The 26,968-nt window shown below is 41.0% G+C and overlaps 1 protein-coding gene across 1 annotated transcript in view; it reads right to left on the reverse strand.

The window, feature by feature from the left end:
- Window positions 1-23,615, reverse strand: part of PIK3AP1 (phosphoinositide-3-kinase adaptor protein 1) — a 150,080-nt gene extending 126,465 nt beyond the window's left edge. The window contains exons 1-2 of the mRNA XM_045854501.1: window positions 23,496-23,615; window positions 23,199-23,375 (exon numbers count right to left, since the gene is read on the reverse strand). Coding sequence (XP_045710457.1) covers window positions 23,199-23,375; window positions 23,496-23,525 — 207 coding nt within the window. The 5' untranslated portion in view covers window positions 23,526-23,615. The remainder of the gene's footprint in view (window positions 1-23,198; window positions 23,376-23,495) is intronic.
- Window positions 23,616-26,968: the final 3,353 nt, after the last annotated feature.

Below are 26,968 nucleotides of genomic sequence, written 5' to 3' on the forward strand. Positions count from 1 at the left end.
GGAATCTAGATAACAAAATAATCAGATTTATTTATTCATGAATATTATTAATATAATTAATATGCTTGACATGGTTATCAGGCTTAATATGGTCAAAGACAATACTCACAATTCTGGCTGAACACTGTGAACTAGAAAAAAGAACCAATGGAAAATCTATATCATGAAACTTGTAGTCAAGGTGGTCATATAGTCAGACATGGTTCACCCCTTCACACAGCCACATCAAAATTACAACTAAAATATAAAACAACTACCACTCAGAACCATCAGGAATCAAGTTGAATGGAAGTCTGACAACTAGGGAATTAAAGAAACCACACCCATCCAGACTTATAGGAGGGACACAGTTGCAGAACAGGCTGGTCCTATATCCACATGTGGTGGATAAAAATTCCAGAGGGATGTCTTGGGAGTAAGGAGTCCCAGCACCACACCAGCCCTGCCAGCCCAGGGTACCAGTGGCAAGAAGATAAGTTCTCACAACTTCTGGCTGCAAAAAACAGCAGGGATTGAGCTGGTGGGAGAAACTGCTGGAGCCCCAAGAAGTTCCTCTTAAAGAAACTGTACATTGACTGACCTAATCAGATTTACTCCCTCTAAGTAAGCTCCAGCACCAGGGTGGCAGCTTGAAGGGCACCAATGGCATACTGGCAGAGGCTGAAGTGTCTGGCATCAGGGTGAGCAGAAGCCATTGTCCCTTTTCTGAGCCCTCCTGCCCAAAAGCAGTGGAGCTGACAGGTTGGTACCATATCTGAGACTCCATCAACCTGGATAACACTGTTTGACTCTCCTTGGAGATCCCCAGAGACTCCACCCCACCAAACTTACAAGGCCACATAAGCTGCTTCTCCATATGAATGGTTTGTCTCAGCTCATACTGTACAATGTCTTATATCCTCTCAAACAAGAAATAGCTGGCCTCAGAGCCCCAGACACAGCACTAATAGTAGCCAGCCTAGATTCACAGCTTGATTTTGCTGGGGATCCCCAAGCCCACCACAAGTAGCAGGCTTCTCAGATTGCTTCAGAGCTCAGGCAGGGTGGCCCTGGGCAAAACACAGATGGGAGCTGACCTTGGTCTGTACCACCCCAGAAACTCCAGGGCCAGCACACACAGTAGACAGTTATAGACTATCTTGGAGCACCACCACCCTGCCCCTGCACAGATGATCCTCCACAGAGGGCAGAGGTTTTCAGTAAGTGGTCACACCCAATCCTTGTAGCTGACAAGCCTAAGTAAATCCCTCCCATTGATCTACCAACAGCAACCAAGGTTCAACTATAAGAGAAGGGTGTACTCAGCCCACACAACCGGCTCACCTTGAGTACGCAGCTTGGATGATAAGCTGGATGAGTATCTAGCTTGGAGGTTGTGATATTGGACCCTACAGAACAACTGCTACATTAGGCCACACCGCCAAGACATGGAGTCAAAGCAGTTCTACCTAATATCATATTTTGCTGTGCATAATGCACACTTTTTTGTCCAAATTTTTGAGGAAAAAATAAGAATGTGCATGATACATCCTAGTGCTAAGATGTGGTTGTGCATTATAAATGGGAAAATATGGTACATACAAACACAGAGAGGCTGACAAAATGAGAAGACAAAGAAATATGACCCAAATGGAAGAACAGATCAAAACTCCAGAAAAAGAACTAAATGAAATGGATATAAGCAATCTACCAGATGCAGAGCTCAAAACACTGGCTATAAGGATGCTCAAAGAACTCAGTGAGGACCTCAACATCATAAAAAGATCCAGTCAGAAAAAAAATACACTAATTGAAATAACAAACAATTTACAGGGAAACAAAAGTAGAGTAGATGAGGCCAAGAATCAAATCAGTGATTTGGAACATAAGGAAGAAAAAACAACCAGTCAGAACAACAAGAAGAAAAAAGAATTTAAAAAATGGGGATATAATAAGCAGCCTCTGGGACTACTTCAAGAGGTCCAACATTTTCATCATAGGGGTGCCAGAATGAGAAGAGAAAGAGCAAGAAATTGGAAATCTATCTGAAAAAATAGTAAGAGAAAACTTCCCTAATTTGGTAAATGAGATAGACATTCAAGTCCAGGAAGCACAGAGAGTCCCAAACAAGATGGATGCAAAGAAACCCACTCCAAGACACATCATAATTAAAATGCCAAAAGTTAAAGATAAGGAGAGAATCTTAAAAGCAACAAGAGAAAAGCAGGTAATTGCCTACAGGGAGTTCCCATAAGACTGTCAACTGATTTCTCAAAAGAGACTTTGCAGGCTCCAAGGGATTGTCTAGAAGTACTCAAAGTGATGGAAAGCAAGGACCTACAACCAAGGTTACTCTATCTAGCAAAGCTATAATTTAAAATGGAAGAGCAGATAAAGTGCTTCTCAGACAAGGTAAAGCTAAAGGAATTCATCATCACCAAGCCATTATTACATAAAATGTTAAAGGGACTTATTTAAGGAAAAGAAGAAGATCCAAAGTATGAACAATAAAATGGCAAAAATACATATCTACAAACAATTGAATGTAAAAAACAAACTAAGCAAGCAAGAACAGAGACAGAATCATGGATTCGGAGAGCATTTTGATGGTTGTCAAATGGGAGGGGGATGTGAGAGAATGGGTAAAGAGGTGAAGGCAAACAGGTAGTTACAGAATAGCCATGTGGATGTAAAGTACAACATAAAAAATGGAGTAGCCAAAAGAGCTTATACACCTGACCCATGGACTTGAACAATGATGAGGGGATTGCCTGAGGGAGTGGGGTTGCTGGATGTAGGGGGCAAAGGGGGAAAATCAGGACAACTGTAACAGCATAATCAATAAATTATAATTTAAAAAGAAAATCTATATTGCAAAAGTATAATCACCATCACAATGAGATACCACTTTACATTCATTAGAATGGCTATTACCAAAAACACAGAAAAGAAATGTTGGCAAAGGTGCAGAGAAATTAGAACCCTTGTGCATTCTTAATGGGAATATAAATGGTGTGGCCACTGTGGAATACAGAATGGTGATTTCCCAAAAAACTAAACAGAACTGTCATATGATTCAGCAATTCCACTTCTGGTTATATACACAAAGGAATCAAAAGCAAGGACCCAAGCAGATACTTTTACACCAGTGCTCATAATAGCATTATTCACAATAGCTAAAAGGTAGAAACAGCTCAAGTGTCCAGTGGCAGATGAGCAGATAAACAAAATGTTATACATAGCTACAATGGTATATTATTCAACTTTAAAAAGGAAGGATATTCTGACACACGCTGCAACATAGATGAGACTTGAAGACATTATGCTAAGTGAAATAAGCCAGATAAAAAAGGACAAACACTGTATGGTCCACTTATACGAGGGACCTAGAGTAGTCAAATTCATAGAGACAGAAAGTAAAACATGGTCATGTTTGGAGGCCAGGGTAGCAGAGTTGGTGTTTAATGGGTAAGGTGTTTCAGTTGGGGAAGATGAAATAATCTGGAGACAGATGGTAGTGATGTTTGCACAGCAATGTGAATATACTTAAATGTCCTGTGAACTGTACACTTAAAATGGTAAATTTTATGTTATACATATCTTAACCCAATAAAAAAGTATAACAACAAAACCTCTAAATTCAATGGATAGGCTTGACACAGCTGAACTAACCAGTGAATGGAAGATGAGTCTGAAGAAAATGTCCAGATGAAGCACAAGGAAATAGAGGTTATTCCTGTAGTATCATTCTAGCATGATGAATGATACTACAATTTGTCTTCTAGTCCCTAGCACTGGTTTTTACTAGGCCTCTTCTGGGGCTTCCTCTTTCACAGAAGTTAGGTATAACACGAGCTAGATTAAGTACTCACCTGGAGGAAAAGGGATGCCAGCTTTGAGACAGGTACTTCTACACATTGTTTCATTTAATTCCCCCAACAATTCTAAGAGGTGGGAACTGTAAAAGTCCCCCATTTTAAAGGTTAGATACTCAAGACAAGTGACTTTCTCAAGGCCACACACCCAAAAGCCAAGGTTCAACACAGGTAATTCAGCTCTGAGCCTGTATTCTCTCTAGTACACCAGACCACTCCTCAAATGTTTATTCACTCATTCAGTCAATAAGGGATTCTTGTGTACCAATGATAAGTCAGGACTGTTCTAGGAGTCATTAGTCCAGTGGTGAACAAAGCAGACGTGGTACCTGTCCCCAGGGAGCTTGCGTCCTAGGGGTGGAAGATATAACAAATATCTTCCAAATAATCAAAATGTAAGGTGAAAGAGATTGACAGCAGGAGGGTGTGCTGTTTCATACAAAGTGCTTAGGAAATATAGCTCTGGTAAGATGACATTTGAGCAGAACACCTGAGGGAAATGAGGGTGTGAACCCTGTGGATTTTGGGAGCAGAGGAATAGCAAATGCAAAGACTCTGGGGAGTTAGCTTACTTGAAATGTTCGAGATATTGGTGAGGGGAAGTATGGGTAGGGTTGAGAGAGGGAGTAGAAATGGACAGAAATAAAATCAAAGATGTGGCAGACAGGACAGGAAAACAGATGGCATAAGGTCTTATAGACCCTATGCATTTGTATCCTGTTGCTGCTGTAACAAAGAACCACAAACTTTGTGGCTCGAGACCAATATAAAGGTATTATCTTATAGTTCTGTAGGTCAGAAATTTGACATGGATTTTACTAGGCTAAACTAAAGTGTTAGTAAGGCTATGTTCCTTCTGGAGGCTGTAGGGGAGAATTTATTTAATTTTTCAGCTTTCAGGCTGTTTGCATTCCTTGACCCATGGCTCCTTCCTCTCTCTTCAAAGGCATCGTCATGGTATCGTCAAACCTCTCTCAATCTCTTTCTCTCTGCTCTCTCTCTCTCTCACAAACACACATGCACACACATCTCTGCTCCTATTAACATGTCTTTCCCTGACTCTCTTGCCTTCTTCTATCTCTTATAAAGATCCTATGGTTACATTAGGCCTAGCAGACAATCCAGGGACATCTGCCCACCTCAAAATTCCTAACTTAATCACATCTGCAAAGTCATTTTTCCCTGTAGGTAACATATTCACAGGCTCTAAGGATTAGGGTATGAACATCTTTGGAAGGCTATTATTCTGCCTACCACACCATGGGAAGAACCTTGCGGGAGAGTGGGCTATAAGAGGAGTGGGTAATCGAAAAAAAAAATACAATAAAGATTAAATTAAAAAAGAACTTTGGACTTTACTTTGAATAGCAAGTTATTTGGAAGTTCTGAATAGAGAAATACTGCTTATGATTTCATTTACATTGAAATTTTTCAAAGGAACTAGGCATTACAAGCACCAGATGTACTGTTAGAATACTGAGTGAATCTGGAAGACTCTGATAAATGTATCGTGAGTTCCCACTTAATCAGCAGCCCACTCTCCATGCTTTTCAGTGTGCAGAGTTCAGAAGCGCAATGAACAGGGGATGGGAAAGGAAAACAACTCTACAATTCTCTCCAGTGCTTCCTCTTCTCCCCTGACCTGGTTTGCTGTTAAGAATTTTCAGTTTCAATATATATCTCACTGTATACACACACATAAAACAAAACCTTCATGAAACAAAGAAAGATGAAAAAATGACCTGTGAAACTTCTGCAAAAGTAGAGACTAAATAGGCTTCTTTTGTTTGCAAGCTAGTGCTGCTTAAAAAATACTTCCCCAAGATTTATAGTAAAAAGAAGAAATTACAGAGAATGTTCAATGTAAATGTTGTGTGTATGAACAGGTTCACATAAGAGTGTTTGGATTTGCTTCATAACACTTGGATGCAAGAAACATCACATTTCTTTATTTTTTAAATCAAATTAAACAAACTCAACCCCTCAATTTCTCCTATGGTTGATAGAAATTCACCCTCAATTATTTCCACAGGCTTCTATATCCCCAAGAACCCAGGGGGCTTGTAGGCACCAGCAAAGGCATTCCCTTGCTTGCATCACAGCCCCTAGCCCAGACAGCTGTGGTCTGTGGGAGAATGGGCTGCCTCACAGGTGATGTCCATTCCCTCCTAGCTAACTTTACTGCAGTTCCCTAAGCTGGAATGCCCAAACATCCACATGGCTACCATATCAGTTATCTATTACTGCAGAACAAACCACCCCAGCAGGTAAGTGCTTAAAACAACCATTGTATTGCTCATGCTCCTATGGGCCAGAAATTTTGACAGAGTTACGTGAAGCCAAGTCATCTCTGTTCCTCATGGTGAACTCTGGACTCACCCCTGTGGCTATAGTCAACTGTGTCTGGTCTGAGCGTGAAGATTCATGAAGGCCCATGTCAGTTGAGACATCTCGATTCTCCCGCTCCAGCAGAATGGCCTAGGCCTCTTTACAGGGCAACCAGGATATCTAAGCAAAGGCAGAAGCTAAGCTACAAGACTTCACAAGGCCTGAGCTCAGAATTTCCAGCACAGAGAGCTTCAAGTCAAGATGGTGGTATAGGCAGACATGGCTCACCTCTTCACACAGCCACATCAAAATTACAACTAAAATATAAACAACCATCACTCAGAGCCATCAGAAATCTAATTGAATGAAAGTCTGACAAGTACAGAATTAAAAAAAAATAAAATAACACATCCATCCAGGCTGGTAGGAGGGGCGCAGACGTGGAATGGGCTGGACACACATCCACATGTGGTGAATAAAACTTCGGGAGGGATACCTCAGGCGTGAGCAGACCCAACCCCACAGCGTGCCCTCCAGCCCAGGGTTCCAGTGCCAGGAATATAAATCCCCACAGCTCTGGCTGCAAAAACTAGTAGGGATTCAGTCAGTGAAAGAAAATGTTGGAGCCCCAAGCAGTTCCTCTTAAAGAACCCATTCATGGACTCACCTATACAGACTCACCCCCTCTAGCTCCAGCCCCAGTGTGGCAGCTTGAAGGGCACAAGTGGCATACTGGGAGAGACTGAAGTGTCTGACATAGGCAAGCTGAAGCCATTGTCCCTTTTCTGAGCCCTCCCCCTCCACCTTCACCACCAGCCCCCTTCCACCGCAGAGCCATGGGAACCAGCAAGCTGTTGCCATATCTGAGACTCCATCAACCTGGATAACACTGTTTGACTCTCCTTGGAGATCCCCAGAGACACTGCCCCACCGATCTTAGGGGCCCACCCAAGCTACTTGACAACTTCCTAAATCCTATCAAATAAGCAACAGTTGGTCTCAGTGAACTCCAAGCCTAGCTCTAGCAGCAGCCAGATTAGTTTCACAGCTTGGTTTTGCTGGGAATCTCCAAGCCCAGCACAAGTAGCAGCCATCTAAGATTGCTTTATAGCTCAGGCAGGGTGGCCCCAGGCAAAACACAGGTGGGGGCTGACCTTGGCCTGTACCACCTGGGAAACCCCAGGGCCAATGCACCCAGTGGAAAGGTACAGACAATGTCAGAGCGTCACCACCCTGCCCCTGCACAGCTGATCCTCCACAGAGGGTCACCCACAGAGGGACCACCCACAGAGGGTGGAGGCTGGTGGTAAGTGGTCACAGCCAATCCCTGAAGCTGACTGGGTAAATCCCTCCCATTGATCTACCAACAGCAACCAAGGCATAAGTGCAAGAGGAGAGTGTACTCAGTCTACCCAAAGGGTGCACCTGGAGTACCCAGCTTCGGTGATAAGGGGAGGCCATACCACTGCATCCTACAGGACACCTACTACATTAGGCCACACTACAAAGACACAGAGTCAAAGCAGTTCTATCTAATATATACAAACAAACACAGGGAGTCTGCCAAAATGAGGAGACAGAGAAACATGGCCCAAATAAAAGAGCAGATTAAAAATCCAGAAAAAGAGCTAAACAAAATGTACATAAACAATCTATCAAGAAGCAGAGTTCAAAACACTTGTTATAAGGATACTCAAGGAATTCAGTCAGGACCTCAGCAGCTTATAGAAAGACCCAGTCAGAAACAAAGGATACACTAATTAAAACAAAGAATAATTTACAGGGAAACAATAGTAGAGTAGATGAAGCCAAGAATCAAATCAATGATTTGGAACATAAGGAAAAAAAAAACACGACTAATCAGAACAAGAAGAAAAAAGAATCCGAAAAATGAGGACAGCATAAGCAGCCTTTGGGACAACTTCAAGAGGTCCAACATTTTCATTATAGCAGTGCCAGAAGAAGAGGAAGAGCAAGAAATCGGAAGTCTATTTGAAAACACAATGAGAGAAAACTTCCCTAATCTGGCAAAGGAAATGGGCATGCAAATCCAGGAAACACAGAGAGTTGCAATCAAGTTGGACCCAAAGAGGACCACACCAAGACATATCATAATTAAAATGTCAAAGGTTAAATATAATGAGAGAATCTTACAGCAGCAAGAGAAGAGCAGAGTAACCTACAAAGGAGTGCCCATAAGTCTGTCAGCTGATTTCTCAAAAGAAACTTTGCAGGCAAGAAGGGGCTGGACAGGAGTATTCAAAGTGATGGAAAGCAAGTACCTACAACCCAGATTGCTCTATCCAGTAAAGCTATCATTCAGAATGGAAGAGCAGATAAAGTGCTTTGCAGACAAGGTAAAGCTAAAGGAGTTCATCATCACCAAGTCCTTAATATATTAAATGTTAAAGGGACTTAGTCAAGAAAAAGAACTATCAACATTGTCTATGAATATTAAAATGACAACATACGCATAACTATCAACAGCTGAAACTAAAAAATAAAAACAAAAACAAATGAAGATAATAGCCAGAACAGGAACAGAATCACAGGCATGGGGATCATGTGGAGGGTTATCAGCTGGGAGGGGGAATGGAGGGGAGGGGAGAGAATGGGGGAAATGGTACAGGGATCAAGTAGCAAATTGGTAGGGACAAAATAGATAGGGGGTGTTAGAAATAGTATGGGAAAGAGAGAAGCCAAAGAACTTACATGCATGATCCATGGATGTGAACTAAGGTGGGGACGATTGCTGGAGGGAAGGGCAGTACCGGCCAGAGGAGGGGAAAGGGGAAATAAATTGGAACAAGTATAACAGCATAATCAATAAAATATACTTTTTAAAAAAGGGAGTGGATGATTTACACACAGGGGTTGTCTATACTCTTCTTTCTTGTAATGTTCATTAAACTACATTCTATTGTTTAAAAAAATTGTTCTGGTACATTACTTCCACTGCATTCTATTGGTCCAAGCAAGTCATAAGCCCAGACTAGATTCATGGGTCAGGGAAACATACTCTACTTGAAAGGAGGAGTGGCAATGTTGCACCCAAACAGAGTGACACATTGGAGACCATTTCTAACATTATACCACAGCCTCCTCCCAAGATTTAGTCACCTCCTGTAAGCCACCAGTATCTGGGAATCCTGTTAAAGAGGGGCTTTATGTCCTCCACCCTCTGGGGTGATCCAGCTTACCTCTGTGGACCTGCCACACCTAGCTGTGGTGGCAGCCCCTAAAACACACATACACACCCATACACACAGCCTCTTAACTGCTTCTCCAACCTTGAAATGGGCTCAGAATAGAAGAATGAAGTCTCCTTTGCCTGAAGAAGAGGAAGGAAGAGGAAGGCTAATAATACCATTGTGCCCTGGCTGGTGTGGCTCAGTGGATTGAGCGCTGTCCTGTGAACCAAAGGGTCACTGATTCCCAGTTAGGGTACATGCCTGGGTTGCTGGCCAGGTCCCTGGTTGGGGGCATACAAGAAGCAACTGGTTGATGTATCTCTCGTACATCAATGTATCTCTGCCTCTCTTTCTCTCTCCCTTACCATCTCTCTAAAATTAAATAAATAAATAGAACCTTAAAAAATTAAATCATCATGAGAGGCTGCATTGCTCGCCAGGCCCAGCACAGGGTTGGTCACTGGGCTCACCGCGCCTGGGTCTGGGTGCCCAGAGCAAAGGCAGCAGTAATGCTGATGCTGACCAGCAAGTTGAAGTGGGATGACTGTCTTGAAGTGTCCAGACTTTAGTGTGACTCACCTCAGAATGTTTCTGTGATGGATAAGCTGCTTATCAAAGAAGTTGCAGAACTTGAAGTTAATTTACCTTGAATGTGTAAGGTGCATTTCCTTTATCCAAACGAGCTTCATTACTTTCAGCCAACTGTAACTCCAGATGAGAGTTACTACCAGGGTAAAAATTTTCAGTTTGAACTTGGATTTCCCACTACGTACAACATGGCACCTCCCAAAGCGAATGTTTGACCAGGATCTGGTGCCAGGGTCCAGCCTCGGTGGGGTCTCAGGGTCCCCGAAGGATGCATGGCTAAGGCAAAGCAAATAAAGCGAGACACCCGGTGAGGTGCCAGAGGACAACCAGGCTTTTTGGGCTCAACTGACTCACCGAAAAAATTCAATCTTTATTTCTATAGGAGAGGTTATACAACATTCAATGCATAGTGTGATTATTAAAACAGAAACAGTTACCATAGAAATAATTTCAAAAAATACAGAAGGTGTTATAGATCACTCATGTTAAACAAAGAAATAATCAAAAAGTACAGGAAGTCCCACAGAGCAACCATATTAAACAAAAGTTATTTTGACCAAGAGGGTCATTAATCAGATAGCCAACGAAGCTGTACAGGCACAAACTTTCAGGTGCCAATTAGTAACTAGGTGTCTATTAAAATTCTAGGGATTGGTCTAAATTAAAAGCGTGCACTGGGTGATTTATAGGTTATATAGAAATTAGCTATTGTCCATTGAGGTTAGGTTTGTCTCTATTAGGTAACTGTTTTTTTGCCTAGGTTTTTTGATTTATACATCTTGGGGGACCATGTTTTGTGTTTGTTTCCATGTATTGAGATTATTATTTTCAACTAGAACTCCTTGCTTCTATACACTCCTGTCCAGGGTATGGGAGGGGTAATGACTCTAATAAATCTTAAGCTTTTGAGTTGTGACTCCTTAAGAAACATTCCTAGCAACAGCTTCCTTCAGCGTTCTGGCAGTTGGTCTGCCCATAGTTTAATTTTGTTCTTAACTTCCCAGGTGGGGGAAGTAAGCAGCATTTGGGTTGTTAGGGGTTTCTATTCTGTGGTCAACAAATCATTTCATACAGAATCAGAGGCATCGTGCAGATTTTTTGTTATAACGCACAGGTATCCCAAAACCCCACCACCTATTGCTAGCAGGGACAGGCATACAGGAGGAGATAGACAGGAGATCCGGCCACAGTCACCTCTGCTGTGCAGATGTGTCTCATTCGACCTGTGTCAAAAGTCAGCTGTTGGTTGGCTCCCGACAATCTGGCACTTCAACATCACCAATACAGGTGAGGTAGATAGAAGTTCACCGGGAAAAAAATTTGATTGATGGCGCTGGCTGGGCTCCCACCGGAGAACAATGAAGGAGTTTGTTCAAGAATTAAACTCTTAGCCCTGGCTGGAGTAGCTCAGTGGATTGAGCACGGACTGCAAACCAAAGTGTCGCAGGTTCGATTCCCAGTTAGGGTATATGCCTGGGTTGCAGGCCATGACCCCCAGCAACCACACATTGATGTTTCTCTCTCTCTCTCTCCCCCTCCCTTCCCTCTCTAAAAATAAATAAATAAAAATTTAAAAAAAAGAACTAAACTCTTAGCCCTGGCTGGTGTAGCTCAGTGGATTGAGCGCGGGCTGGGAACTAAAGTGTCACAGGTTCGATTCCCAGTCAGGGTACATGCCTGGGTTGCAGGCCATGACCCCCAGCAACCACACATTGATGTTTCTCTCTCGCTCTCTCTCTCTCTATCTATCTCCCTCATAAATAAATTTTAAAAATCTTAAAAAAAAGAATTAAACTCTCTATTGACCGATCCTTTGAACTGTGATGATCCATCGAATACTGAAGCTATATATAGAACACACTTGCAGGACAAGGAGGACTTCCAGAATAAAGCTGAAGCCTTCATTAAAGCGGCATGCCAGATGACAGAAAGAAAAGATAGGAGAAGATGGCAGGAGCATGGGTTGTATGTTATAAGTTTGTCTCTCTAAAGTGAAACAACAAAATGACACAAGCCTCTTGTCTCCCCAGTCCTCATACTCACTCTCAGTCCCATTGGGTTGTCCAAGTCCCGGGGCCATGTTGCCCTGAAGAAGGACATCTTCATGACTGTCCATGTTTACTCTTTGCAACCATACTGTGTAAGATGTTAACAAAATTCTCGAGAAGTTTTAATGAATGCAAAGGTGAAGCTAGAGTTTGCCTCCCCTCTTCTTAAACAAATCAATTTCCTGCACAAGTGATTGTGATGATGTGTTCAGTGCAACTCGCAGATTGGCAGTAAAAAAACCTGCCACAGACTGTGATCGGATGCAAATTCTCTTAGCTTCTTCCTCAAATGTTGGCTCTGCCTAGATGTTGCAACGTTTCCCAGAATGCATGGAATCATTTACTGTACAACTCTTGGTGAAAAGCTGGTTTTATTTAACGTGAGTCTATTTTGAAACAGATACATAATTTGTACAATCGAATGTTTCAATGACTTTTTCTATTCTTATTTATTTCATATTTTCATTGCATCAAGCAGACAGAAGCATGTTGGGTAGGACCATTTGAGATCTTGCTGTGCATCACCTGTCGTCAGTTTGGCTCAAATTAACTCTTACAAAAATATTTTTTTAAAAGATGTTGAATCAAGCAACTATTAAAGGGAGCTTCAAAGGAAATGTGAAAGACACTGTTCAAATGCAATAAGAATCTGACTTTTAAAAATCAGCTCTTGTTTCCAGGAACAGATGTGGAAAGGAAGTTTTGGAACCCTTTGAAGCTACACCTGGATGATTAAAATAAAAACAAAAGCAGGGGTCATTTCTCACCGGCTGACCTGGCTGGAGCCAAGGTAGGGAGTTTGGTGTTTCTGAGCTAGTGGGGAAGATCATGAGCCAGCCAGCAATGACTGTGTAGCTACCGATCAGAAAGCCAGGTCCTTGTTTACCTGAGAAAGAGATGAGATACCTTGGGAATATCCCAAACAATGCTGGATACCACTGAGATGGTACCTGTGCCCTTCTTCTGCATTTGCTATGTGATTCCAGGCACTGTGTGGGGGGTTAGCATCCCAGACATTGGTGGACCAGGCACCAGCACTGGAATATAGCCACACTCAGCTGCGTTAACAGAATTCAGGGGAAGAGCACTGAAGAGAGGCAACTGAATTAATCCCAGCACTTAGATATTTGAATCAGTGAAAGCAAATACAAAAATAACTTTCAATTAGCAGCAGCGGGGAAAAGAGGTGATAGAACTTTCTTTTCACCATTATTTATCATGATAACTAACATATTTTAAAACTATGTGCCAGATATGTGCTAAAATCACAAAAACCATCTTTGTGGGTCATTAACAAAATCCTTACAAAACACTATGGATTTAAAAAACAAACTATGACCCTAGCTGTTGTGGCTCAATGGATTGAGCACTAGCCTACAAACCAAAGGGTCACCAGTTCAATTCCCAGTCTAGGGCACATGTGGGAGTTGCAGGCCAGGTCCCCCATAGGGGGTGCATGAGAGGCAATCACACATTAATGTTTCCCTCTCTCCTTCCCTTCCCCTCTGTCTAAAAAAATGAATAAATAAAATCTTTAAAAGAAAACAAAACAAACTATGTGAGGTAGTGGATGTGTTAACTACCCTTATTATGATCATCATTTTGCAATATATACATCAATAAAATCACTATGTTTTTACACCTTAAGCTTACACAATGTTTTATGTCAATTATGTCTCTATAATGATGGGAAAAAGAGGGGAGTACTTCTGGCTATTACAGTTTATGTCAGACTGCTAAACAATGAAAGTTCAACAGAGTAAATTTGAAGATGTAACTGGCTTTATGAAGTGATTCATGAATCCGACAGCATTCCGTCTAGCAACTAGAAGGACCTCTGAGGGGTTGTGCAAAATGGAAGGTTTCACAGGCAGAATGGTATGGCAAGGAAACCAACAGCAAAAGAAAAGCAAGAATTATTGTTAGGCCAGGTCATCTTCTTTGTGGAGGAAGGGAATGGCAAGGTCTTTTTCATACAGATTATAGAATTTCACTGATATGGATCAGGAAATTCCAGACCAATTAGTTTAAAATTCCACTCCTGGGAGAGGCTGAAATTCCTATTACGGTAGTTATTAAGTTCTGGGTTGGTGATGTGGCTTAGCAAAAGTGATTCATTTTAGCCTGTTGTTGGTGGTATTGCTGTTGTTTTAACAAGACCAAACGTCACACTGAGAATAACAATAAGCATCAAATTAACCAAAACAAACAAACAAACAAACAAACATGAAAACTATGACTGAGCACACTTGTTAAGTCCATTTTGCAGTTGAGGAAACTAAGGTTCAGAGAGAGAAAGTGATTTGCCCAAGATCACAGCTGACAGATTAAAGGACACGGGTTCCACCCAGGTACCGCTGAGCCCAGAACCTGCTTGCTGGTTTATCTACTGTGCCCCAGCGCCTCTTAAAAAGGTATTATTGGTGTTAGGCCACCCATGGTCTTTCCTTAAAAGGTCAGTCCTTTACTCTAAGATTATATCCTTTGTACTTTTTTCCAAAGATTTTATTTATTTATTTTTAGAGAGAGGGTAAGGGAAGGAGAAAGAGAGAGAGAAACATCAATGTGTGGGTGTCTCTCATGCACCCCCTAATGTGGACCTGACCCACAACACAGGCATGTGCCCTGACTGGAAATTGAACTGGCAAACCTCTGGTTCACAGGCCCACACTCAATCCACTGAGCCACACCAGCCAGGGCCCCTTTGTACTTTCTTAAATTGTTGTTAAAGGTCCTCTTTAAAAGTAAAGTGATCATGATATTAAAGGTTATTTTCCTATTAATCTCTACTCAGCAAACTTAAAATGGCTAAATTTAAGACAGTTTTTCAATTTTAAAACATGTGTTTCTTTTAATTTACTGCTCTGTGAAGTCCCAGAGCCTGAAAATTGTGACCTAGATTTTAGGACACAAAGAATGCAGAGAACATGAAAACAAAATCAGGCCAGCACATGTGTGCGCGCACACACACACACACACACACCCAAGTGTCAGTGTCTAAGAAGGGAGTGCCGCAGTGGAAAGCACAGGTCTTGGTAATAGTCTTGATTCCACCCATCTGAGCTCATCTTGAATGTGACAAGGGAAAGGCAGAGACTCATAAACCCAGTGTTTACCCCACAGACAGTGTTACAGAATCATGGTATATAACTGAGAGCTAAAGCTATGGGAATCCATATCTGTTTGTGGGTTCACACCAGCCCTTGATACAGAGGAGCCACTGGGACAGATGCTGAAAATTTGGTTCCTTCTAGCCAAATCAAACAAGATTATTGATGGAGTTCTGTTCTTCAGCCTGGTTTATTCTGGTTGGTAAATGAACAAATGATGCCCTTGGTAATGGAAAACAAGTGAAAACAGCACCATTGAACTTGAAAATTTGTCCTTAGCTTTAATTCACACAGAGATGATCTTATTCATTTTACTGTGATGGCCATAGAATACCATAAGTTTATTGTGCAAATTTACAAAAGGCAAACCACAGCCTTTTGAGTATAAGGACTCTGGAGGTTTTTTAAAACTGTCCAAGTTCCTAAGAATAGGATACTATTTTGTAAATTACCACTTTGACTGCCCAAATTGTATTACACTAAACTGAAGTCAAAGTAATTCCTCAAATGCCTGCATAATTTGATGGCAAAATTCTATGCCAGGTATGTCCAATAACTCATAACCCACTCCACAGTTAGAATTTAAAAGGAATTTGATCTTGCAAACTAGAAAATATTTCTGCAAATGTTTCCAGGAAAGGTCATCAGTTAAGAGTTATTTATAAAAATAGCCACAGGGACGTAAAGTACAGCATAGGGAATATAGTCAAACATGTTATAACAAGCATGTATGATGTCAGAAGGGTGTTAGACTTACCTGGGGTGATCAGTTGGTAAGGTAAATAAATGTTTAATCACTATGTTGTACTCCCAAAACTAATATAATATTGCATGCCAACTGTAATTGGAAAATAAATTAATTTTTAAAAAATAAAAAAAGCCCTGGATGGAGTAGCTCAGTGGACTGAGTGTGGGCTGTGAACCACGCATCACATGTTCGATTCCCAGTCAGGGCACATTCCTAGGTTGCAGGCCATGGCCCCCAGCAACTGCACATTGATGTTTCTCTCTCTCTCTTTCTCCCTCCCTTCCCTCTCAAAAAAAAAACTAAGTAAAATCTTTAAAAAATAATAAAAATAAAAATAAATAATGAAAGCTATTTAATTTTCCACTAACAGGTAAACTGAGAGTCAATGTATACACTTTAACAGAATATATTATAGCAGTGGTTCTCAAACTTTGGCCTGATCAGAATCGCCTGGGAAGGTCATTAAATGACAAACTGATGGCCCCTTTCCTCAGACTTTCGGATTCAGTAGGTCTCGAATGGGATATGAGAATCTGCATACCTAACAAGCTCTCCGCTGATGCTGAGACATGCTGACTGTATTACAGAGATGTGGAAATACTGGTTATTAGGCTAACTATTAAATGGACATAAGTTCTTTTTTATCCAAGGACAGAAGGGGCTCAAAATGCAGCTCTGGCCTAGAAAACAAACCAAGGTAATCTATGGGGTTTTTTTATTTGGGGTTTGTGCTTGTCAACAGTGCTGGGGTCGGGGTAGATTCCAGCAGATTAAGAGGATGTTGATGTCATATTTAAATATGTGAAACTAGGTTGCTGGAGCTACCAGTTTATGAGTGTGGTGGCTATCACAGGCATTAAAATCTCACCTTGTTCTAGCATCTGTGCCCTGGCTTCCCTGCAACCTTAAAAACATTAAAAAAAATTATCTTTACTCTCTATTTTCTATTCTCTCAAGGCCCAAGGTGTGAACTAGGTCATCTAGAGATGAAACTTACAAACGTTTTACATGTAATAAAAAACAGAAAAAAAAACTTTACATGTTATTTGCCATCAACAGGATGTAAAACATATAAGTGTATTGATAGTCTTGAATCTTCTCTTCTGGTCAAGATGGCAGCATAGGCAGACATGGCTAGCCTCTTCACAAAACCACAATAAAATTACAACTAAAATACAGAACAACCATTGCTCAGAACCAACAGAAATTGAGTTGAATGGAAGTCTGACAACTACAGAATTTAAGAAACCACATTCATCCAGACTAGTAGGAGGGGTGCAGACACAATGGGCTGGCCACACATCCTGTGGATAAAAATTTGGGAGGGACATCTCAGGAGCAAGGACAACCATTCCCATACCAGGCCCCCCAGCCCAGGGTTCCAGTGCCAGGAACATAAGTCCCCACAACTTCTGGCTGCAAAAACCTGCAGAGACTGAGTCGGTGGAAGAAACTTCTGGAGCCCCAAGCAGTTCCTCTTAAAGAACCCACACACAGACTCAGCTACTCAGACTCACTCCTTCTGAGCTCCAGGCCCAGGGCAGCAGCATGAAGGACACCAATGGCATACAGGGAGAGGCTGAAGTGTCTGACATCAGGGCAAGCAGAGACCATCGCCCCTTTTCTGGGCCCTCCCCCTATAGAGCCTGCAGACTGGTACAGTATCTGAAATTCTATCAACCTGGCTAACACAGTTTGACCTGCCTTGGAGATTCCCAAAGACTCCATCCCACCCAGTTTATGGCCCCACCCAAGCTGCCTTTCTATATGAATGGCAGGTCTTGGCTCATTCTTCACAACTTCCTAAATCCTCTCAAACAAGCAGCAGCTGGCCTCACTGAGCCCAAGGCCTGGAACTAGCAGCCTAGATTCACAACTGGGCTTTGGAATCTCCAAGCCCAGCAAAAGCAGCAGCCATCTCAGATTGCTTTACAGATCAGGAAAGGCGGCCCCAGGTAAAACACAGGTAGGGGTTGACCTTGGCCTGCACTACCTGGGAAACCCCAGAGCCAATGCACCCAGTGGACTGCTATAAAGGAGAATCACCACTCAGCCTCTGTACAGCTGACCCTCCACAGAGGGTGGAAGCTGGTGGTCAGTGGTCACAGACAGTTCTTACAACTGACTGGCCTGGGTAAATCCCTCCCATTGATCTGCCAACAGCAACCAAGGCACATCTACAAAAGGAGGGAGTACTCAGCCCACAGGAAGGGAGCACCTGGAGTACCCAGCTTTGGTGATAAGGGGAGGCCATACCACTGCATCCTACAGGACACCTACTACATTAGGCCACACTACGAAGACACAGAGTCAAAGCAGCTCTACGTAATACATAGAAACAAACACAGGGAGTCTGCCAAAATGAAGAGACAAAGAAACATGGCCCAAATGAAAGAACGGATCAAAAATCCAGAAAAAGAGCTAAACAAAAGGGACATAAGCACTCTATCAGATGTGAGTTCAAAACACTGATCATAAGGATGCTCAAGGAACTCAGTGGGGACCTCAGGAACATAAAAACCCAGTCAGAAATGAAGGATATACTAATTGAAATAAAGAACAATTTACAGGGAAACAACAGTAGAGTGAATGAAGCTGAGAATCAGATCAATGATTTGGAACATAAGGAAGCAAAAAAACAACCAAACAGAACAACAAGAAGAAAAAAAGAAACAAAAAAAAGAGAATAGTATAAACAGCCTCTGGGACAAACTTAAGAGATCCAACATCTGCTTCATAGGGTAGCCAGAAGGAGAAGAGAAAGAGCAAGAAATTGGAAATCTATCTGAAAAAATAACGAAAGAGGACTTTTGACCAAGATAGAAGCATAGGTAGATACACTTTGCCTCCTCACACAACCAAAAGAAGGAAAACAACAAATTTTAAAACAAAAAGTAACCAGAACTGCCAGAAAATTGAACTGTATAGGAGTCCAACAACCAAGGAATTAAAGAAAAAACATTCATCAAAACCAGTAGGAGGGATGGAGATGGGCAACTGAGGAGCAAGACAGACCACACAACCCACTGTTCCAGTGCGGGGAAATAAAGTCTCAAAACCTCTGACTGAGAAAACCTGTGGGGGTTGCGGCAGAGGGAGAAACTCCCAGCCTCACATGAACGTTCACTAGAGAGACTCAAAGGGTCCTAGAACGTACACAAACCTACCCACTCAGGAATCAGCACCAGAAGGACCCAATTTGCTTGTTGGTAGGGAGGGAAGTGACTGAAAGCCCACCGAGAGCCCACCAAGCAGCATTATCCCCTCTCTGACACCTCCCCTACATACAGCACCACAACACAGTCACGTGGGTTGCCCCACCCTGGCGAATACCTAAGGCTTTACCCCTTACTATGTAACAGGTGTGCAGAGACAAAAATTTATGGTCGAAATGAAAGAACAGATCAAAGCTCCAGAAAAAATACAACTAAGTGATGAAGAGATAGCCATCCTATCGAATGCAGAGTTCAAAACACTGGTAATCTGGATGCTCACAGAAATGGTTGAGTATAGTCACAAAATAGAGGAGGAAGTGAAGGCTATGCAAAGTGAAATCAAGGAAAAGGAAGGGGAACCAACGGTGACGGAAAGGAAACCAGGACTCAAATCAACTGTTTGTATCAGAAGGAAGAAATAAACATTCAACCAGAACAGAATGAAGAAACAAGAATTCAACAAAATTAGGAGAGGCTTAAGAGCCTCAGAAACAACTTTAAATGTTCCAACATCCAAATCATAGGAGTGACAGAAGGAAAAAGGAAGAGCAAGAAACTGAAAACTTATTTGAACAAATAATGAAGGAAAACTTCCCCAATTTGGCAAAGGAACTAGATATGCAAGTCCAGGAAGCTCAGAGAGTCCCAAAGAACTTGGACCCAAGGAAGCACACACCAAGGGACACTTTAATTGCATTACTTGAGATTAAAGATAAGGAGAGAATCTTACAAGCAGTAAGAGAAAAGAAGACAGTTACCTACAAAGGAGTTCCCATAAGACTATCAGCTGATTTCTCAAAAGAAACCTTTCAGGAAGAAGGAGCTGGAAAGAAGTATTCAAAATCATTAAAGGCAAGGACCTACATCCAAGATTACTCTATCCAGCAAAGCTCTCATTTAGAATGGAAGGGCAGATAAAGTGCTTCCCAGATAAGGTCAAGTTAAAGGAGTTCATCATTACCAAGCCCTTATCATATGAAATGTTAAAGGAACTTATCTAAAGAAAAGAAGAAGATTAAATATATGAACAGTAAAACAACAACAAACTCACAACCATCAACAATCAAACTTGAAATAACAAAAACAAAAACGAACTAAGGAAACAACTAAAACAGGAACAGATTCACAGACATGGAGATCACAAAAAGGGTTATCAGTGGGAAGAATTGGGGAAAAGGTACATGGAATAAGAAGTATGAATGGTAAGTATAAAATAGACAGGGGGAGGTTAAGAATAGTATGGGAAATGGAGAAGCCAAAGAATTTATATGTACAACTCATGGACATGAACTAAGGTAGGGGATGTGGGTGGGAGGTAGAGTGCAGGGTAGAGGGGAATAAAGGAGAGGAAAAAAATGGGACAACTGTAACAGCATAATCAATAAAATATATTGAAAAATAATGAAAGAAAACTGTCTTAATTTAGTGAAGGAAGTAGACATACACAAAGAGTCCCAAACAAGATGGATGCAAAGAGGCCCACTCCAAGACACATCATAATTTAAATGGGAAAGGTTAAAGACAAAGAGAGAATCTTAAAAGCAGTAAGAGAAAAGCAATTAATTACCTGCAAGGGATCTCTCATAAGACTGTCAGCTTATTTCTCAACGGAAACTCTGCCAGAAAGGATTAACATAAAATATTCCAAGTGATGAAAAGCAAGGACTTACAACCAAGATTACTCTATCCACAAAACTGTCATTTAGAAATGAAGGATAGATGAAGAGCTTCCCAGACAAACCAGTATTATAAGAAATGTTAAAGAGTCAAGAAAAAGAAGAAGACCAAAAATATGAATAATAAAATGGCAATAAATACATATCTATCAATAATTACTTTATATGCAGATGGATTGAATGTTCTAATCAAAAGTCATAAGGTGGTTGAATGCATAAGAAAATAAGACTGTTATATATGCTGTCTACCATACACTCACTCCAGATTGAAAGACACACACAGACTGAAAGTCTGTGACTTTCATTTCATGACAATGGAAACAAACAAACAAAAACTGGAGTAGCAATACTTATACCAGACAAAATAGACTTTAAAATAAAGGCTGTAACAAGAGAGAAAAAAGGACCTAGCAAATCCATTTCTGGGTATTTATCTGAAGAAACTCAAAATACTAAATCAAAAAGATATATGCACCATATATTTGTTGCAGCATTATTTGTAATGGCCAAAATATGGCAGCAACTTAAGTGTCCATCAATAGATGAATAGATGAAAAAGAAGTGGTGCTTATATACAATGCAGTATAACTGAGCCATAAAAAGGAATGAAATCATGCCATCTGCAACAACATGGATGGACCTACAATGATAAATTCATTGTGCTGAGTGAAATAAGTTAGACAGAGAAAGAAAAATGCCATATGATTTCACTTATATGTGGGCCTAAAAAACAAAATAAATGAATGAGCAGAATAGAAACAGTCTCATAGATACCGAGAATATTTTGGTGGTTGCCAGATGTGAGGGGAGTTGACGGGGAATAAGTGAAAAGGGTGAAGGGATAAGAAGTACAAATTGGTAGTTACAGAATAGCCATGGGATGTAAAGCACAGCCTAGGAAATATAGTCAATAATATAATAATTACGTATGGTGTCAGATGGGTACTAGTTTTATCAGAATGATCACTTAGTAAGTTAGATAAATGTATACCTGAAACTAGTATAATATCAACTGTAATTTAAGCATTTTAAATTATTTTTTAAAAAAACACCTAATACTGTGAAGACCCAACAATCTCTAAATTCACCTGCAGAACCAACAGAGTCCCTATCCAAGTTCCAAAGGGATTCTTTGCAAAAATTGATAAGCTGATCCTAAAATCCATATGAAATTTCCAGTCTTGAAATAAAAAAGAACAAATTGGGAGGACTCATACTTCCTGATTCCAAACCTTAACTACAATGTTTCAAAATTTACATAGCACATTAATGCTTCTGACACATTAATTGAAAGGGCCCTTGTATGTATGGCTTTTATTGTGTTGAAGTATTTGACTTTTTTTCCTAGTTTGTTGAGAGTTTTTATCATAAAAAAAGTTGAATTTTGTCAAAATGGTTTTTCTGCATCTATTGATATGAACATGTGATTTTAATCTTTTATTCTATTAATTATGCTGTATCACGCTCATTGATTTTCATATGTTGAACCGTCCTTGCATCTCAGGGATAAATCTCACTTGGTCATGGCATGTGATCCTTTCAATGTGCCGTTGGATTCAGTTTGCTAGTATTTGGTTGAGGATTTTTACACCTGCTTTCCTCAAGAGTAGTGGCCTATTGTTTCTTTTCCTGCAGTGTCTTTGTCTGGCTTTGGCATCAGGGTGATGCTGGCTTCATAAAATGAGTTTAGAAGTGTTCCTTCCTCTTCTCTTTTATGGAAGAGTTTGAGAAGGATTTCCATTACTTTTTCTTAAATCTTTGGTACAATTCACCGATGAAGTCATCTGATACAGGCCTTTTCTTTGTTGGGAGGATTTTGACTACCGATTCAATAACCATACCTGTTATAGACCTCTTGCCTCACACTACAAACAACAATAAATTTCACAAAGATTAAAAACAGGAACACAAAAACAAAGAACTATTAAAATAGGAGAAAATAAAAGATAATGTGTTTAACCTCAGGATGGGGTTGTCCCTTTTAAGAAAGACTGGAAACTTAGAATACATAAAGATAAAATTAATGGATTTTCAATCACATAAACATTTAAAGTACCATAAAGCTAAAAAATAAATTAATATACTCAAAGGCAAATTCGCAAACTATGACAAAGTGTAATATTACTAACATGTAAATAACTCCTTCAAATTAATACAAAAGAAATATATGAACATCTCATAGAAAAATGGACAAAGAACAGGAACAAAAACTCACGGAAAGAGAACTACAGTATAAAGAGCCAATAGACTTATGAAATGGTCATCCTCAGAGGTAGTACAAGAAATGCACATTCAAACAACTAGTTATCATTACTGCCCATGAAATAGGCAGAAATGTAAAATATTGGTAATATCTAAGGCTCTTGAGTAATGGGCACTCTCAGTCACTCTAACGAAGAAAACATTTTAAGTAATCAATTAGTCAATTGTACTTCCATACCTTACTTCTCTTGCTTGATTGCCTGTATTTCCAAGCAAATAGTATTCTATCGCCAGCTGCAGGAGAGAACACCGGAATGAGGTGTGAAACAACCCGAACCAGGAGCTGTAGCACGTGGAAGTCCACTCGCAGAGCTGGATGACGGAGTGATGCTCCTCCTCCCACTTTCCCAATATTCTGTAATGTGGTTTTCACAATGCAGGTAGAAAAGCAGGAAAAAAAATTAATATTCTCATATTGTTTCCTAAGCATACTGCTTGTTTTAGAGCCTCATTATACAGTCCCTATGAAACTTACCGTTTTGCTAAATGAACTCTCTAAAAGCATGAGTTATGTAAGAACAAAATGTTCATTTTCAAATAAAGCTTTTTGTTTTGTTTTCTTTACTTGCAGTTAGATAAAGAGGAAGTGTCAGCAAAGGTTTAGGAGGGGATTTTGGTGCATATAAAGAAGCACAATCCAGAAAGGGAACCTCAGGTTCATTTGGTGGCCCTTATTGTTCAGAAGAGGAAATTGTAAGCAAAGAGAGGCAAGATCTCGAAAAACATAGAGGATGTAGATGTCTAGCAGCTGCCACTGGCCTTTATTATAGATCAGCAATTTTTAACTGGTGTGCCTCAAGAAATTTTAAAACATACAATAGCTGACTGTTTAGTCAGGGGCACTGACTTCTTCTCCCTTAGATTGCCAGATAAAATCTGACGACAGCCAACACAACAATAGCCTTCCGGTGTGAATGCCCTGTCTTGAACCCTAAATATATAGGTCATGTAATGGAGCTGCATCTTATTGGTCATGTCGCATAATAAAGTTGTGTCTGGTTGATTATTTCTTGGTACCAGAAATCCTTATATACAAGTATAGGCACCTGATTTTTTTTAAAAGTCACATAGGAGCAAAAAAGATAGGTAATTACTGTTATTATTTTTTTGTAAATCAATCAAAATTATACCTATTTCTCATTAGATCAGCAAAAACATACCATGTTTTGCCGTGTATAATGCTCACTTTTTTGCCCAGATTTTTTGAGGGAAAAATAAGAATGCACATTATACATGGGTAGTACTAATTCTGTACTACATAAATGTTTTAAATTCTTTTTAAATTATATTTTATTGATTGTGCTATTACAGTTGTCTTGATTTTTCTCCCTTTGCTCCCCTCCACCCAGTTCCCCCTGTGGCCAATCCCCCCACTATTCCATGAGTGTTGCCTGTAAGCTCTTTGGTACTCCCTTTCCCATACTATACTTTACATCCCCATGGCTATTCTGTAACTACCTATTTGTACTTCTTAATCCCTCACCTCTATACCCATTCTCTCCTTCCCCCTCCCATCTGGCAACTTTCCCATAACTAACTTCTTTTCTCTTGCTTTTAAGAGTCTCTCTTTATCTTTAACCTTTGTCATTTTAATTATGATGTGTCTTGGAGTGGGCTTCTTTTCATCCATCATAACTGGGACTCTCTTGTGCCTCTTGGACTTGCATATTTATTTCCTTCACTAAATTAGGGAAGTTTTCTTTCTCTATTTTCTCAGATAGATTTCCAATTTCTTGCTCTTTCTCTTCTCCTTCTGGCTACCCTATGAAGCAGATGTTGGATCTCTTAAGTTTGTCCCAGAGGCTGTTTATACTATTCTCTTTTTTTGTTTCTTTTTTCTTCTTGTTGTTCTGTTTGGTTGTTTTTTGCTTCCTTATGTTCCAAATCATTGATCTGATTCTCAGCTTCATTCACTCTACTGTTGTTTCCCTGTAAATTGTTCTTTATTTCAATTAGTATATCCTTCATTTCTGACTGGGTTTTTATGTTCCTGAGGTCCTCACTGAGTTCCTTGAGCATCCTTATGATCAGTGTTTTGAACTCACATCTGATAGAGTGCTTATGTCCCTTTTGTTTAGCTCTTTTTCTGGATTTTTGATCCGTTCTTTCATTTGGGCCATGTTTCTTTGTCTCTTCATTTTGGCAGACTCCCTGTGTTTGTTTCTATGTATTACGTAGAGCTGCTTTGACTCTGTGTCTTTGTAGTGTGGCCTAATGTAGTAGGTGTCCTGTAGGATGCAGTGGTATGGCCTCCCCTTATCACCAAAGCTGGGTACTCCAGGTGCTCCCTTCCTGTGGGCTGAGTACTCCCTCCTTTTGTAGTTGAGCCTTGGTTGCTGTTGGTAGATCAATGGGAGGGATTTACCCAGGCCAGTCAGTTGCAAGAACTGTCTGTGACCACTGACCACCAGCTTCCACCCTCTGTGGAGGGTCAGCTGTACAGGGGCTGAGTGGTGATTCTCCTTTATAGCAGTCCACTGGGTGCATTGGCCCTGTGGTTTCACAGGTGGCGCAGGCCAAGATCAGGCCCCACCTGTGTTTTGCCTGGGGCACCTTGCCTGAGCTGAAAAGCAATCTGAGATGGCTGTTCCTTGTGCTGGGCATGGAGATTCCCAGGTGAAGCCAAGTTGTGCCTAATCTGGCTGCTGCCTGGGCTCACTGAAGCCAGCTTGTCTGATAGGATGTAGGAGCCAAGACCAGCCATTCTTATGGAAAAGCAGCTTGGGTGAGCCTTTATGTTGGGTAGATATAACATAATCTCCAAAGCAGATCACACAGTGTTAGCCAGGTTGATGGACTCTCAGATATGGCATCTGTCTACCGGCTCTGTGCGGGGAGGGCCCAGCAAAGGGACAATGGCCTCTGTTTGCCTTGATGGCAGACACTTCAGTCTTTCCCTGTATACCACTGGTGCCCTTCAAGCTGCCACCCTGGTGCTGGAGCTCAGAGAGAGACAGTATGAGTAGGTGAATCTGTGTGTGGGTTCTCCGAGAGGAACTGCTTAGGTCTCCTCCTCAACTTACAGCCTTCTCAACTTACATCCTCCTTCCTCGCCTCCTCAACTTATTCAATTCCCACTAGTTTTTGCAGCCAGAAGTGGGGACTTATCTTCCTGGCACTGGAACCTTGGGCTGGGGGGCCTGGTATGGGTCTCGGACTCCTAGCTCCCAAGATATCCCTCCTGAATTTTTATCCATGTGAGTGTGGGACCAGCCTGTTCCACCTCCGTGCCTCTACTACTGGTCTGGATGGATGTGGTTTCTTCAATTCTGTAGTGGTCAGACTTCCACTCAACTCAATTCCTGATGTTTCTGAGTGATGGTTGTCCTATATTTTGGTTGTAATTTGGTGTTGTTGTGGGAGGAGGCAGGCTGTGTCTGCCTACATAACCATCTTCTTAATTATTTTATTTATGCTTATGCGTTAAAAGTGTAACTCTAGGAAGCAATAATGATATCCATATGTTCAAAAATAAATGTTAAAATTCCCACACAATTCAAAAGGCAAGTATCTGAATATTAATTAATTAATTTAATTAACTAAAAATTAAAACAAAAGTTTTTTTCCTGAACATTTGGGCCAAAAACATGGCGTGCTTTATACATAGCAGCACATTATACATGACAAAATATGGTAACATATTTTTTGGTGTGCTTCAGAATCTTAGTAATCCGTTTATGTGTGCCATGAGATGAGAAGTGTTGAAAATCGCTGTTACAGATCATTCTGCAGGTTTTTATCTGCCTGCTTGCAGGGCAGCCCCTCTCTGCTGCCACAAACTTTTCATAAGGAAGACCTTTGTGATGCAAGCTAACCACTGGGTGGCACTGTGCACCGCTGGGCTCATTCAAGTATAATGGCCCCGCTGAAGGGCCTCAGCTTGTACCGACAAATCCTCTTCAGGCCTGCATAATCATCACTCTCTGAAATCCAGGCACTCAGCCAATT

This window comes from Phyllostomus hastatus, unplaced genomic scaffold (assembly GCF_019186645.2).
Source record: "Phyllostomus hastatus isolate PE091 unplaced genomic scaffold, TTU_PhHast_1.1 phas_scaffold_1066, whole genome shotgun sequence".
Taxonomy (NCBI): domain Eukaryota; kingdom Metazoa; phylum Chordata; class Mammalia; order Chiroptera; family Phyllostomidae; genus Phyllostomus; species Phyllostomus hastatus.